The 14,355-nt window shown below is 41.2% G+C and overlaps 1 protein-coding gene across 1 annotated transcript in view; it reads right to left on the bottom strand.

The window, feature by feature from the left end:
• Nucleotides 1-10,776, bottom strand: part of LOC145405563 (ras-related protein ced-10-like) — a 99,018-nt gene extending 88,242 nt beyond the window's left edge. The window contains exons 1-2 of the mRNA XM_080276896.1: nucleotides 10,506-10,776; nucleotides 9,523-9,659 (exon numbers count right to left, since the gene is read on the bottom strand). Of these exons, the coding sequence (XP_080133022.1) occupies nucleotides 9,523-9,659; nucleotides 10,506-10,776 (408 nt within the window). The remainder of the gene's footprint in view (nucleotides 1-9,522; nucleotides 9,660-10,505) is intronic.
• Nucleotides 10,777-14,355: the final 3,579 nt, after the last annotated feature.

Genomic DNA, 14,355 nt, shown 5'->3' with positions numbered 1-14,355 from the left:
ATACGTGACTTTGATTACAAAACACACTGTTTGTGTACAATTTCCCATTTGTGGTTCACTCCTCCATTTACACTAGTGTGTGATTTATATCTGGATTTAACCTTCGAAGTCTCCACGTTTCCTCGAGCTTTGTGAGTACTTAGCCTCCACTGAGTGTATTCTGGTTAGGTAAGAAATAACTTGTTATATATTTGTATTCTGAGGTCTATAAGAATCCTCCCCTTTTGTAAAACGAACCCTGGTTTCTTCTTTGGTTATATTATAGTGTATAGTAAAGTTAAGTTAGTTTTCTTAAACTTTATCTTATCCCTTTTGGTGCTTAATTAAGGGTTAAGAGTGCACCATAATATACACCCCCATAACAATATATATACACCTCTCACATAATGCGCAGTCAGAGAGCATGGAAACAGTCATAGCACGGCCCTTTTTTTTTGCCCAAGATATGGTCAAAACGCGATTTTGACAAATATTACGAGGGTGGAGAGGTTGCTCATTTCACATACTACACTGCTACGATAGTGAAAACGCGGCTTGAGGCCAAAAATTATGGAATATTTAGTTATTACGCGAGACAGCTGATCAAAACACAGTAAAAAACAGACAAAACGCGGGCAGATTTAGTCATAGCACGCACTGCATCTGCCCTTGACGTATTCATGTCACGTGTCTGTGCAGGGTGTCGTCACGGTCTATTGAGCATTCCTGGGCCACTGCAGTCAACCCTCTCCCCACTGTGCCTCCACACGTTCATGTGTTAACTTTGCTCTCTCTCTCTCTCTTTTTTTTTTTTTTTTTTTGGCCGCCTGACCCTGCCTAACCATGCCGCCCTTCCGTGACTCAGCAAGATGGCAAGAGAGTTTGACCCAGGAGCAGAAGCTTGACGTGATCAAGCAGAAGGAGAGAGGAAAACGTAGTTGTGCCATCGTCAACATGGGCCATGTCAACGAGTCAACTATTCGTCTGGCCCAGCTCTTGTTATGATGGAAAGGTACCTAGTCATGTACTGTAACCAACAGGAGAGGGAAGGAGTCCCAATTGGCTTTATAAATGTATGAAGGACTCTGTGCCGCCGGCGTGGCCAGAGGACCATGCTGGAGACCAGTAGAAATTTGAATTTGAATTTGATACGTCTATTGAGATATACAATACATATATAGTAGTTGTACAATATCTCAAAAGGAAGATGGTACTTAGTAGTCACCTTCCCGAGCCTATTAAAGTATTATATTAGATTGCAATATGTGTGTTTGGTTAATAATTTTAAAGTGGACTAATTAGTAACCTTATATACAGTAATACATGAATTAAACTGTACAGTGAGGATAAAGAGTGCTGTTGTATGTAGTTACATGGAATTTGTTTAAACATACTGATATATACCATATGTATGTACGTGAGTTCATATTCACGTACATAAGATCGGTGAATGGAATAGGAAACAGAGGTCACAAAAATTAATGCATTTGTACACACATAAAACTTGTACATAGCGTTCTACATATGCATCCAGGAAAAGTATATTGTAAATACAAGTGTCAGGCTACAGAGTGTGGGTGCGGGAGAGGGTGCGGCGACCGAAGTCCATAGATTATGGGGGAAGGGTTGGGATTAGCAGGTCACCACCAAACCTTACCCCCTCCCCTGGGTCCCCAACCACCAACTGCAACCACACCACTCCCATGCTGTGCCCTTGGTGTATAGCATACTGTACATATTAGTTTAAAATGTTGTACATTGTTTAATTTATATTATTTCAATAAAATCAATAAATCATTCGATTCAGGTCAAGGTTACAATATTTTCCTTAAATTCTTGCATTTAATTAGCAACTCTGATAATTTGTTTATCATCCATAGAATTTGCTCAGAAACAGAATATAATTGGTGGTTCCTAAATTGTGCCAGTGAGGGTCAGTGGAACACATAGTGTTGTAGTGTGTGAGCATCGGGGTGGGCACACAGTTTACACACTCTCCCAGCCTCGGTACCTGCCACACCCAACTGCCAGTAATATTTGTAGCCTAATTTAAATCTGATCTATACACTGTCTTTCCATTTAGCACACTGTCTGCCATAAATATAGGTGGTGTTATTGGCAACTTGTACATAGTGTCTGAAGGTTGCACTAGCATTATATATGGCTATTTGTTTCTCTTTGTCTCTTTCTAGTTGTTGGCACCTAATACTGGTTTTTATCTGCCAGATGGTCCTTCTACACTGTATATCTATGTGTTGTTTCTCTGTACCTTTTCTTGCAAGAAGATCGGCTTTTTCATTGCCAGATATGCCCACATGTGACGGTATCCATACAAAGTTAATTCGTTTATCCATATCTCTAATGAGTTTTTTACACTCACCAACAAAATTTTTAGTACTGGCTGCTTACTACATAAGAACATAAGAACATAAGAAGAGAGGATAACTGCAGTAGGCCGGTTGGCCCATGCTAGGCAGCTCCTAGAAGAGTAACTGAACTACTAGAATGAGATAAGGATAGCAAAGAAGAAGGCTCTCCCCCGCCCTCCAAACCCTCCAGCCGAAGCCGGCAGGAAAAAGTCAGAAAGAACACCACGCCGTATAGAAAAACTGGCGTGGACATTTTACAGGAAAGTGTGAAAGGAGAATAGAGACTGTCAATAGTATAACCTGAAAAGAAATTTTTTTTTGAATTAGTATTGGTTATAAGATTTTCTTTATTCTATATCCACCCCTTATTTGTCATATGCTTATCTAGCCTATGCTTGAAACTCTCAATGGAAGAGGCAGCAACTACTTTACTAAGTAGCTTATTCCATTCGTCTACTACTCTATTACCAAACCAATTTCTACCGATTTCCTTTCTGAAACGGAATTTTTCTAGTTTGAAACCATTATTTCTCACTTTAAGTACCTTGCTAATATCTCCCTTATTTATACCATTCATCCACTTAAACACCTCAATTAAGTCTCCCCTTACTCTACGCCTCTCTAGCGAATGCAGACTTAAGTCTTTTCAGTCTGTCTTCATATGACAGGTTCCGGGCGTCATGTATCATTTTAGTCATTCTTCTCTGTACATTTTCTAACGAATTAATATCCATTCTATAGTAAGGACACCAAAATTGTACTGCGTAGTCTAAATGTGGCCTTACTAATGCTAGATAAAGTTTCAATATTACTTTAGATGATCTATTGCTCACGCTTCTCGAAATAAATCCTAGGACCCTATTTGCTTTATTTCTCGCATTAATGCACTGTTGCCTAGGTTTAAGATCGTTACTAATCATAACTCCTAGATCTCTCTCGCATTCCGATTTGCTAATTTCTTTGTTATCTAAGCTGTATTTAGTGTCTCCAATGGTCTTGCTTACGTTAAGTACTTTACATTTTTCAACGTTAAATTCCATTTGCCAAGTTTTAGACCATTTGGACAATGTATCGAGGTCTTTTTGTAAGTAATGGCAATCGTCAGTCGAGTTAATGATACGCCCTATTTTTGTATCGTCGGCAAATTTGCTGATTCTGCTATTGACTCCTAAGTCTAGATCATTTATATATATGATAAATAATAAGGGACCGAGTACTGAACCCTGTGGTACACCGCTAGTTACTAATCCCCAGTCCGACTTAGTTCCATTTATTAATACTCTCTACTTTCGTCCTTTCAGCCAGGATTCTATCCATTTTAAGATATCGCCGTCTATACCGTGTGCTCGAACCTTTCTAACTAACCTTTCGTGTGGGACTCTATCAAAAGCTTTACTAAAGTCCAGATAAATAACATCGTAAGCTTTATCGCTATCTACTGCCTCATAGACCTCCGAGTAGAATGACAACAAATTTGTGAGGCAGGATCGTCCTTGCCTGAATCCGTGCTGACTTTCGTTTATAAGATTAAATCTTTCTAAGTGTTCTCTAATGCTATTTACCAAAATTGACTCTAACATTTTTCCTACTATTGACGTTAGACTTATCGGACGATAATTCGACGCAGCTGATTTATCACCCTTTTTAAAGATGGGCACTACGTTTGCGGTTTTCCACGCCTCTGGAACTTCTCCTGAACTTAAAGAGTCATTAAATAACGTTAAAAGTGGCTGACATAATTCTTCTTTGGTTTCTTTTATAATTTTTGCATATATATCGTCCGGACCTGGCGATTTTTGAGGTTTTAACTTATTAATTTCTTTCAATACTTCCTCCTTACTAATGGTTATTTTACTAAGAATATTTTCTGTATTCTCATGGTAAATATTTGCTGCTTGAGGGACCAGGCTTAGATTTTCCTTGGTGAATACTGATATGAAATAATTATTTAGGATGGAGCACATTTCTTTATCTTCACTGGTAATGTCACCTGATTCTGTTCTGGGTGGTCCTAGCCTATCTTTATTTTTCGTTCGGTACATTTGATAAAAACCCTTGGGGTTTACTTTTGATTCACTTGCAACCTTAATTTCATGACTTCTCTTTGCTTTTCTTATCTCCCTCTTTACTTCTCTATTTAAAATTGTGTACCGGTTACGTAAGTGTTCCTCTCCACGTTTTATTTTTCTATATATTCCTTTCCTTTGGCCTATGAGAGATTTTAATCTGTTGTTTAACCATCTTGGTTCTGAATTGTTAGTTCTAAACGGTTTTGAAGGAATATATCTATCTTGGCCTCCGTGTATTATATTTATTAACTTGTTATACTTCTCACTGGTCGAACGTCTGTTTGGTACTGGAGCTGAGTTAATTTCCGTCACCTGGACTACATTCCTATCTACCACCTCCCCCCTCACAGACACCCCCACGTGCTTCCTGTGCCTGACCTATGACCTGGGGATCCCCACTGACCTGACATTACCTCAAATAGCTAATCTCCCTGTGGAATACCGTTCGAAAATAAGCTCTTAAGCCATCGAAATCTCCTAGACGAAAATTAGGAACGGTGGAGGTATTTTCAGTGGAACAGACATCCCAAATAAATTTGAACTTAATTTCTTCATGATCGCTATTACCAAGTCGTCCACCAACCTCTATATTACTAATGATATTTTCTTTATTAGCTAAAACCAAATCTAGTATATTATTACCTCTGGTGGGCTCCCTGATATACTGATAAAGGAAATTATCCTGTACTACCTCTAGAAATTCCTCTGACTCTGCATCTCCTGTCTGATTTCTCCAATCTATCCTTGGCAGATTAAGGTCCCCAACAATTATTAATAAGCTGGACTGTGATGCTTTCCTAATTTCCTCCCAGAGGTATTTACTATCAGCTCTACTTAATTTAGGAGATCTGTAAATTGCTCCTAAGACTAATTTCTCCCTATTGTTACTAATTTCAACCCAGACACTTTCTGTGTCCCTATTTACTTTAATGTCTGCTTTATTGTAACAGTTTAATGAATCCTTTACATAAATAGCTACCCCTCCCCCCTTTCTTCCCTGATGGTTTGACGCAAAAATATTATAGCCTTTTATCTGATATTCTGCTAAAAATTCTCGAGTGTCTGTATTCATCCAAGTTTCACTAATAACGGCAATGTCTATTTTCTCTGTACAAATTAAAGCCCTCAGTTCATCCATTTTATTACGTAAACTCCGGCTGATTGTGTAGTACACTTTCAGATTATTACGAGTAGTTATGCCTTTACCTTGGCATTTACTGTTATTTATTTTATTACTAACTGGGAAACTCTTTACTTTACTAATATAACAATTTTTTGTACTATCGCTTATCGCCCTTCTATCATCGCTTGTTCTATCATCTATCATCGCCTGCTCAATTTGAGGTGCCTGAGTGGATGTATCTACACTATTGGTTGAACTTTTGTTCTTAATTTTGCAAGTATCGATGCATCCATCCAAACATGGTAATAATGATTTCTGACTGTAGTTGCTGCATCTTCCTGTACACCTACTTCTCAATCTCGAAAAAATCCCTCCAACTCCCTATCTATCATTCCAGCTAAAACAGTAACTCCCTGCCTGCTAAGATGAGTCCCATCCCAACTATACAAGGCACTTCGTCTATAAAACCGGTCCCAGCTGTCTATGAAAGGTATTGCATTATCTTTGCAATACCTTTCAAGGCACCAATTAAACCCAAATGCCCTGCTCAACCATTCACATCCAACACGCCACCATGGAAAAACACCAAGCACTACAGGGGTTCCCCTCTCCCTAACCTTTTCTAACATCAACTTGTACCTTTTCCACAGTACCTCACTCTTACGGCTACTAATATCATTGCCTCCTACACTGAGGCACACAGTGGGTTTGTCACCACTTTCCTTTACGATATTTGAAATTTTATCTACCACATTAGCCACCCTGGCCCCTGGAAGACACACATGTTTAGCGAGTGGAGTATACATGGCCCTGTTCAGATATCTCACCTGGGAGTCTCCAACAACAACAACATTTTTCTTACCTTTCTTGTTCTGTTTATACTTACCTGTACTGGAAGTTCTCTCACCGTCCTTCTCCTCTACTTCCCTCTCTGCCTTCCCTTCACATTCGTCCCGTAGTGCGTCGAATGTATTAGTTGTCTTTATTTCCGTTTGCTTTTTAAGAGTGAACTTCGTTGCACCCTTGTTAACTAGTGTCCAACCTTCAGCCTTTTTCTCTTTCTCCTCCAACATCTCCTCCAACAATTCCCTCATCTGTGCCTTCTCCTGCCTGAGAATTTGTACCTCCCGCTTCAGTTCGAGAAGTTACTCCTTTAATTCAAGGTAGTCCTTTTCAGTACCTGCAGTGGGGACACAGCTCTCTGCCGAGGAAGCCATTACGCACTAGTTCACACAAGGTAGCACACACTATCACGGGTCACTACGGGTCACCACAACACACACTCTCACGGATCACTAGCACAACACTATCGCTGATCACTACAACACACTAACACAACCACTATCACAGATCACTAAAGCACACTAGCACAACACTACCACAGGTCTCAGGCACGTATGAGCTGACTGGCCTCACTAGTAAGTGACTCCAGTGCCCCTCGACTGTCGGTAAATACAAATACATCCTTATCTCCTTCCTGCAGCAGGGTGAGGGCGAAGTTTATGGAATACAACTCTGCTTGAGTGGAAGAGACATGGAAGGACAGTCTATAGCAGTACCCCGCATCGTCAAGTCGTCCGTTTTCTGCATATGTCCTAACCACAACACCACATCCAGCCCTGCCGTCACTAGCTACCGAACCATCACAATACACATGTATGGCAGTTTCCCTAGCTAGCCCGTTTATTTCCGCCTCATAATGAGCTTTGAGTTCTCCCCAAACATACGAGTTTTTCTTCTGCGGCAAGGGTTTTATAATAACACTAATTCTTCCACCCTGCTATGGCGTCTGTTTGACCGTGACTACAAAGGGCACATCAGTGCCACCAAATACTATATGCCTGTAGACGGTCAACCAGTCTCTCCACGTAATCCCTCTTCCTGAGATGACGGGAGGTGCCTGATCTAAGTGCATTATTAATACAATGCAGTAGGCTTTCTCCACTTTTAGTTCTAAGGTGTCTCACAGCAGACATAGTATTGATTTCATAAATCCTATCCTTTAAGGTAGGTAGGTTTAGCTCTAGCCCCATTGCACAAATCATAGCATTTTTAGGACAGTTTAGAATAGTCCTCATTGCTTCGTTTTGGATTTTCTTTAATTTTTCAGGCCTCCCATCATCAAAGCAAGAGAGTATAGGGCCCGCATAATCCACTACTAATCTTATTGTGCTTATGTATAGCATTCGTAAGACAGGTACTCCCACGCCTCTTCCACTCCATGCGAGAGCTTTAAGTGGTCTTAATCTAGCTTTACACTGAGTTATTAAATACCTCAGTTTTGCCTCTTTACTCTCGGCCGAGTAACATAAGCCACGAGGTATTTATAGCTCTTAACTCTATGATGACATTATTTACTGTCAGTTTCTCTTCTTTTTTAGATCTGCACATGAACCTGGTTTTATTTTCATTAATGTTGAGCCCTAATTTCCGTGATAATTGTGCAAAATTTGTCACCGCCGTTTGCATCTTTTTCATGATTTTACTTTGCAGGAGAATATCATCTGCATAGATGGTGAGGTTCACCACACCAGATATTTCTATAGCATTTCTGTTCACTAGTACATTGAAAAGAGTTGGGCTAAGAACCCCTCCTTGTGGTGTTCCCAGCTACTTACTCTTTTCAGATGATTCAGTTCCTTGATAGGCTACCCTTGTCCGCCGCCGATGTAAGTAATCCCCGATCCAGTGTAACAGCCTTCCAGACACTCCCATTTTCGCAAGTTCGTATAGAATCACCTCACCATTTGCCTTTTCGAATGCTCCTCTAAAGTCAATGAATGTTCGTCAGTAGTCGTTTTCATTCGACAGACAATTTATCGCATAGCTCCACCAGATCCCTTCCCCTTAATAAACCCATAAAGAAGATTCATGTATTTTTTCATCTATGACATATCATGCAGTCTTTAATACCAGAACTCTTTCCATCATTTTGCTAAAGCATGATGTTGAAGGAGAAATAGATTTCAAAAACCTAAACCCCCATCCGGGTTTAGGTATTGGTATTATCAGTGCCCTCTTCCATGTCTTTGGTAATTTTCCTCTCCTATAACTCATGTTAAAATAAACGGAGCTGGTGGACCCATCGTGGATGGCTGAGCAGTTTTATGATCTCATATGTAATGTACCATCTTCCCCTCGGTGCAGTTGATCTACCTCTTTTAACTGCTTGCATATCAATTCATCCCACTTAGCAATTTCTACACAGGTCTGGTCCCACTATTCAGTGCACACTGCATCAATTGTGTGCCTTTGCTTCTCCTGCTCCCAGCTGGTTGCCACCGCCTGTTTGACCTCTGGTGTGCAGGCTGTCACTGCTGGCAGCCATGGCACCAACACTTGTCTATGAGTTCGTTGGCCAAGCTCTGAGGCCTTGGGTGCAGTATATTTTTTTTCCTTTTGCCCCGAACCCTGTTTACTTCCCTCCAAACTTCATGTACATTTTATTTTGCCCAACTCTGTTTACAAAATTTTCGCAGTATTCCCCCCTTACTTCATTACGCATCTTACCGCACTGTCTGGCCGTTTCTAGCATTACTCGGCCTGTTGCTTCATCCTCTCCTGACCGTTTTTGTGCGCAGCTCTTAATGTTTTATCCCATTCCCGTAACTGATGATCACCTGCATAGGAATATTTCTTATTCATAAAGCTGCATGACTGACTACTCTTCCTGGTCAGAAATGCTTCTTTTTCTTTAACTAAATCCTCATAGAAAGTCATCTATATCCCTGGGCTGATAGTTACTGTTACCACATCTTTATGTTCCTGTACAGAATTTTGTCAATGTCCTTTTGCTTTGAAGGTAAAACTATTCTTTTCCTACCATGTTGTGGACTTAGTCGTTTTTTCAATAGCATGGCTATTTTAAAGGCACAAAAGTGGCTCACTCAACAACTCGGCACTACACCACAGCACTCTCCATTCCAGTCCCTAGGCCATTTAATATATTCAAGACATAGTCCAACCGTCCTCCCCACCTGACATGTGTTACATCAGCATCACCGCCCAGAAGCAGCGCATCAGAGGTGGTCTTGTAAAAAGCTTTCGGAAATATGCAGCTTGCCGTTATAATTGTTACCACTTCATTCAAGTGATCTGTGTCTGGCATGTGATATCCCCCTGCACCACACAAAGTACTGTTAGGTCATTAAAAATGCTGTCTAGTTATGATAATTACCATCAAAGCAGTTTTTGAGTACATATAAATTCACGATATTTAACTCGCTTGTAGAAATATCTTGATGTTCAAACTCTACTATTTCCTCTTCTTTTTTGGGATGCCATGCTGTTACCTCCCTAGCCGGCCCATGGAATTTATAACATAGGTCGATGATAAACCCCTTTTATCCCTTCTCCCGGCTATAGCAAATGGTAACCTTGATACCCATTCAACTTAAGCAGAGCACCCTCACCCCTACCTCCCGTTTCCTGCAGTAAAATAACATCAGTGGAGTTTTGAGTTACATAATAGTGAATGTCAGCTATTCTGTTTCTTATTCCATTTACATTCCATGTAACTATATTAAGTTCATTGTTGCCCGTCATTGGTTATCATATCCTCAGCCTCATCTATATCAGCAGTTATTCTCTCAAGGATTGTGGTAGCTTTATCAAGGTTAGTTTGAAGTTCCCTCCAACTGTTCATTAGTATTTCCTTCTTCCTAGCACTGTTGCATTTGGCAAGAAGGCTCTTTACATCAATACCAATGGATATCACAGAAGGTTTTGCCTGGGGTTTTACCTCAGGGCAAGTCATCACTCCCCTGCTTTCTTTTTTCTTCTCTCTGGTTTTAGGCCTGACTGAAGTGTCGTATTTTTATGATAATTCACATACTTTCTTTTCTAGTTCATCAACTTTCTTTCCTAAGGACGTTTCTAATATTGCACTCACTCTCTTGTCTATGGTGTCAATTTTCTGCTCTAGGTTCTTCATATACTTAATAATTTCACTCAATACAGACTCACCTATTGTCATGGTAGTAGAGAGAGTATTTCCTGTGACTACCTCGTTTGTGAGGTTGAGTTGTGGTGGTGAAGGGTGACCGTCACAGGTGGTAGGTAGGAAAAACTGAGGTACACATCCGCCCTCAACCCTGGGACGCGCTGAAGTGCTCCCCAAGGCCGGCCACGCCACTGCCGCATCAAATGCACCCCACACCTGTCTCCCTGTCCCTGCTGCCCACGCTTTTGTGGTGCACGCCTGCCCTACACCACCCAAGCCGACTTCTTGCACCATGCTGCTCCGCTCAGGCCATCACCCTGCTCTCCTCTCCTGATCCTCAGCTAGCGCAACGTATGGTTTCCTCGGACACAGGGCAGAGTTAGCATTGTGTTCGCCAAAACAATTGCAGTATTTAGAATCTACATTAGATCCAGCTTTGATTTTTTCTCCACATATCTTCGATTCATGCTTCCTGATGCAGAAACTATATCTCAGGCCCTCCTGACATCGCCAAGCTCCGTGACCCAATCTGCTGCAGCGAAGGCAGAAAGAGGTTTCTTCAATAAAAGGTCGCAGTCTCCTCTTGCCCGCCCCTGTCACGCAGATTTCATTTGGGACTTCTCCTTTCATTAGAACAACAACTTGGTTTTTCTCCTTGCCCCTAATTACATGCCTCTTTGCCCAGACAACTCTTGCATCATTTAGAAGGAAATGTGGGTCCAGTTCTAAGGGATAATTGAAAACAATAACTTTGGTATGTTATTCTCTCTCCTCTGGCACCTGCAGGACTATATCCTCATACCCAGTTGTGGTGAGCAACTCGACCGCCTCTTGGCTGCCCACTGTGACGTAAGGGCGATTCTTGCCATCTCTGAACAAAACTTCAAACCTTCTGTGTGCTCTGGCAAGTTTGACTGTCCATAATAGTTTTTGGTAGTATGTGAGGTCCGTGTCGTTTGGGAATAGTAGCCTCACTTTATTCCCAGGGGATGGCTCTGTCCTACCCTGCCTGACCTCTGCTGCTGGCCCACGTGGTGGTGGCGCTGCACCTGATATCCCCGACACATGTAGCTCTATTCCGCTGTTCTCTTCATTATTACATCTATTTCTCACCTTCTTACTCTCACTGTCTTCCTCGTCGTCGCTTGCATCTGACTCAGCACTCCTGTTCGTCCTCTTCCTCTCGTTGATCACTTCTGTCCATTCCGCCTATATGGTTGTTTCTTGCTCAACGCCCGAGGACATCTCATCATTCACTGAGCTCGTATCCTCCATGATAGCTGCATCAGCCAATGCAGTGTAGTGGGGGTCGGAGTGGTGTGGTGAGCACAAAGCTCGATCCGCCACACAAGAGTACACATGTCAGGTCGGATCAGTGCTCTCATTAAAGATGTGTCTCCATTGTTCTGATTTCTGGATCTGGAACTTTCAATTAGGCTTTATGTCCTTGGTGTTAGATATTCTGTGTTGACCAGCCTCACCCATCCCTGAAGGGCATCATATAATCCCACACAAGTTCGTATGACGAAAAATTGGGTATCCAAAAAGGGAAAAATAGTCGAGTATAACTCCATTCAACAAAATGTTCACTACATGCCAAAAAGCCCAGCGTCACAAGCGAATGGGACCAGTAGGTGTCCTGCCTTGCCTTGGAACACCCCTCCCCCTCCCACCAGGAAGCCCATAAAGTCTTCAATTCAAGGTGAGGAATCCTCCAGTGTCTGTATGTACTGAAGTCATTTTTAGGTAGGTAAAAATCCGGGGAAAAATCCCAGAAAATTGCCACAAAAGGTGAAGTTAAGGCTGGCTTGGGTATCATGAAACCATTTAACAAGTAAACATATGGCAGTATAACATGGAATTCTCATAAAGCGGGACCTTCCAGGAACAATATTCGCGCGTTATGTGAGCAGTGACTGTACTGTATATATATATATATATATATATATATATATATATATATATATATATATATATATATATATATATATATATATATATATATATATATATATTGTGAGACACCTAAATCCCATACACAAATCGCCTCCATGTCGCTCTGTCCCCCGCCATTTCACTGCCCTGCTCCCAGCTTACACCCCCCCCTCCCGCATATACCTTTCCATTCCATCCCTCCATCTCATCCTTGGCCTCCCCTTCCCTCTCTCCCCCTCACCTCACTCACATACACTGTCCTTGTCAGTCTCTCACTCCCCATTCTCTCCATATGGCCAAACCACTTCAGTGTGTTTCTCCTAACATTTTCTATCATATCCACCTGTACACCACAACGCTCCTTCACATCCTCATTTGTGAGTCTGTCTCTCCATGTGACTCCTCATGCTCCTCTAAAATAACTCATTTCCACTACTCTCACTCCTGACTTCCATCCCTCCAACAAGATCCAAGCTTCACTTCCATACGTTGGAGTTGGTATCACAACACTATCATGTAGTAACTTTTTCACTTCCATGCTCAGTTCCCTGTTTCGTATCACTGCTGTCAAGGAACCAGCAACCTATCATCCTTGTTGTACCCTTTCAAGCACTTCACCCTCCAAACTTCCATCTTTACTCATCTCAGTACCCAAGTACTTCCTACTCACATTCATCATATATATATATATATATATATATTTGTATCTGACTTTAGGCTTTAACAAAATATATAGCTAACCAGTTGAGGTAGGACACTAATCCCCCTCAAACTAGGCCCCTTCATACTTCACAAAAGTAGCCTAGCGTTCTTTCCACTGCCTGAAACATTTTTCAAAGTCGGTTTTTCGGTATCTCCTGTAGGTGCTTTGACGCATTTGTCATGATGTCTTTTTTGAAAGTTGTCTTCAATAGGAAGAGCTAGACCAGCGAACTTACATTTTCTTCTCTTTTCCGATGTTCCCGAGCTTCTTGTCTCCATCATCAGTGCAAAAAATCAAAGAAATTTCTCACTTTGTACTATCACGTCCTGTACATTTTTTTTTTTTTTTTTACTGTCTCAAGCAACCACTGACTGCCACAATACCGTCAAAGTCAAACACTCCCGCAGAGCTGGTTTGAAACCTGCTGCTTCAACTAAATGAAAGTGAGGCCTTGTTGTCAAGGTTTCCATCCCGCATTCATTGTACTGGGACTGTCACTATGAACATATTTAATATTCGTTAAAGTGTACTGTGTGGTTTATTTTTTCACACTGAAATGATGTTGTATTGACCTTATTACACAGACAGCTGCCCCAGAACATTTGGAAGCCAATTCAGTCAATTATGTAAGAATACCAAGACATATAACCCGTGGCCTTCACCAAGTCTCCCGCACCGAGAGGGAGACTCCCTTATTTAGCCTCTGCCTCCCGCTCTCCCGCCAAAGGCAATAAAACTCTCGCATTTTGGCACAAGTGTGTGCTGGTTCTAATTAGATGTTCTCTTTGTGTGTGGTGCAGGGAATTCACCTGCATAACTAACCCCCAGGCTAATTACCTATTGGCAAGCGGTATAAAGATGGATAAATCTCTTATTCGTCAACATGTGCACACCACTGAAAACTGAATGGTCGGAGAAAGGATAGTAATATTGGAGTACACTATGATGCTTGTGGGATAATATTTCATCCATTCTCGTTAACACGTATTTGCGGTACAGTAAGATGAAAACGACGTTTATACTAAATTACAGGTAGTGTCGAACTTGGATTGTATTACTGAACATAATTATTACTGTACCATAATCATCAGTAAATATGTTTCATACACATAATGGTTTTGGGTGACTCCTTTTGCTGATTACACGAAAGTAGGGTACTGTAGGGCCCTGTGCTATATATATATATATATATATATATATATATATATATACATATATATATATATATATATATA

This window comes from Coenobita brevimanus, chromosome 67 (genome assembly GCF_032717465.1).
Source record: "Coenobita brevimanus isolate Jiangsu-jjx chromosome 67, ASM3271746v2, whole genome shotgun sequence".
Lineage (NCBI taxonomy): Eukaryota > Metazoa > Arthropoda > Malacostraca > Decapoda > Coenobitidae > Coenobita > Coenobita brevimanus.
Note: the sequence above shows the minus strand (reverse complement) of the source record. Positions and strands in the feature narration are given on the sequence as shown.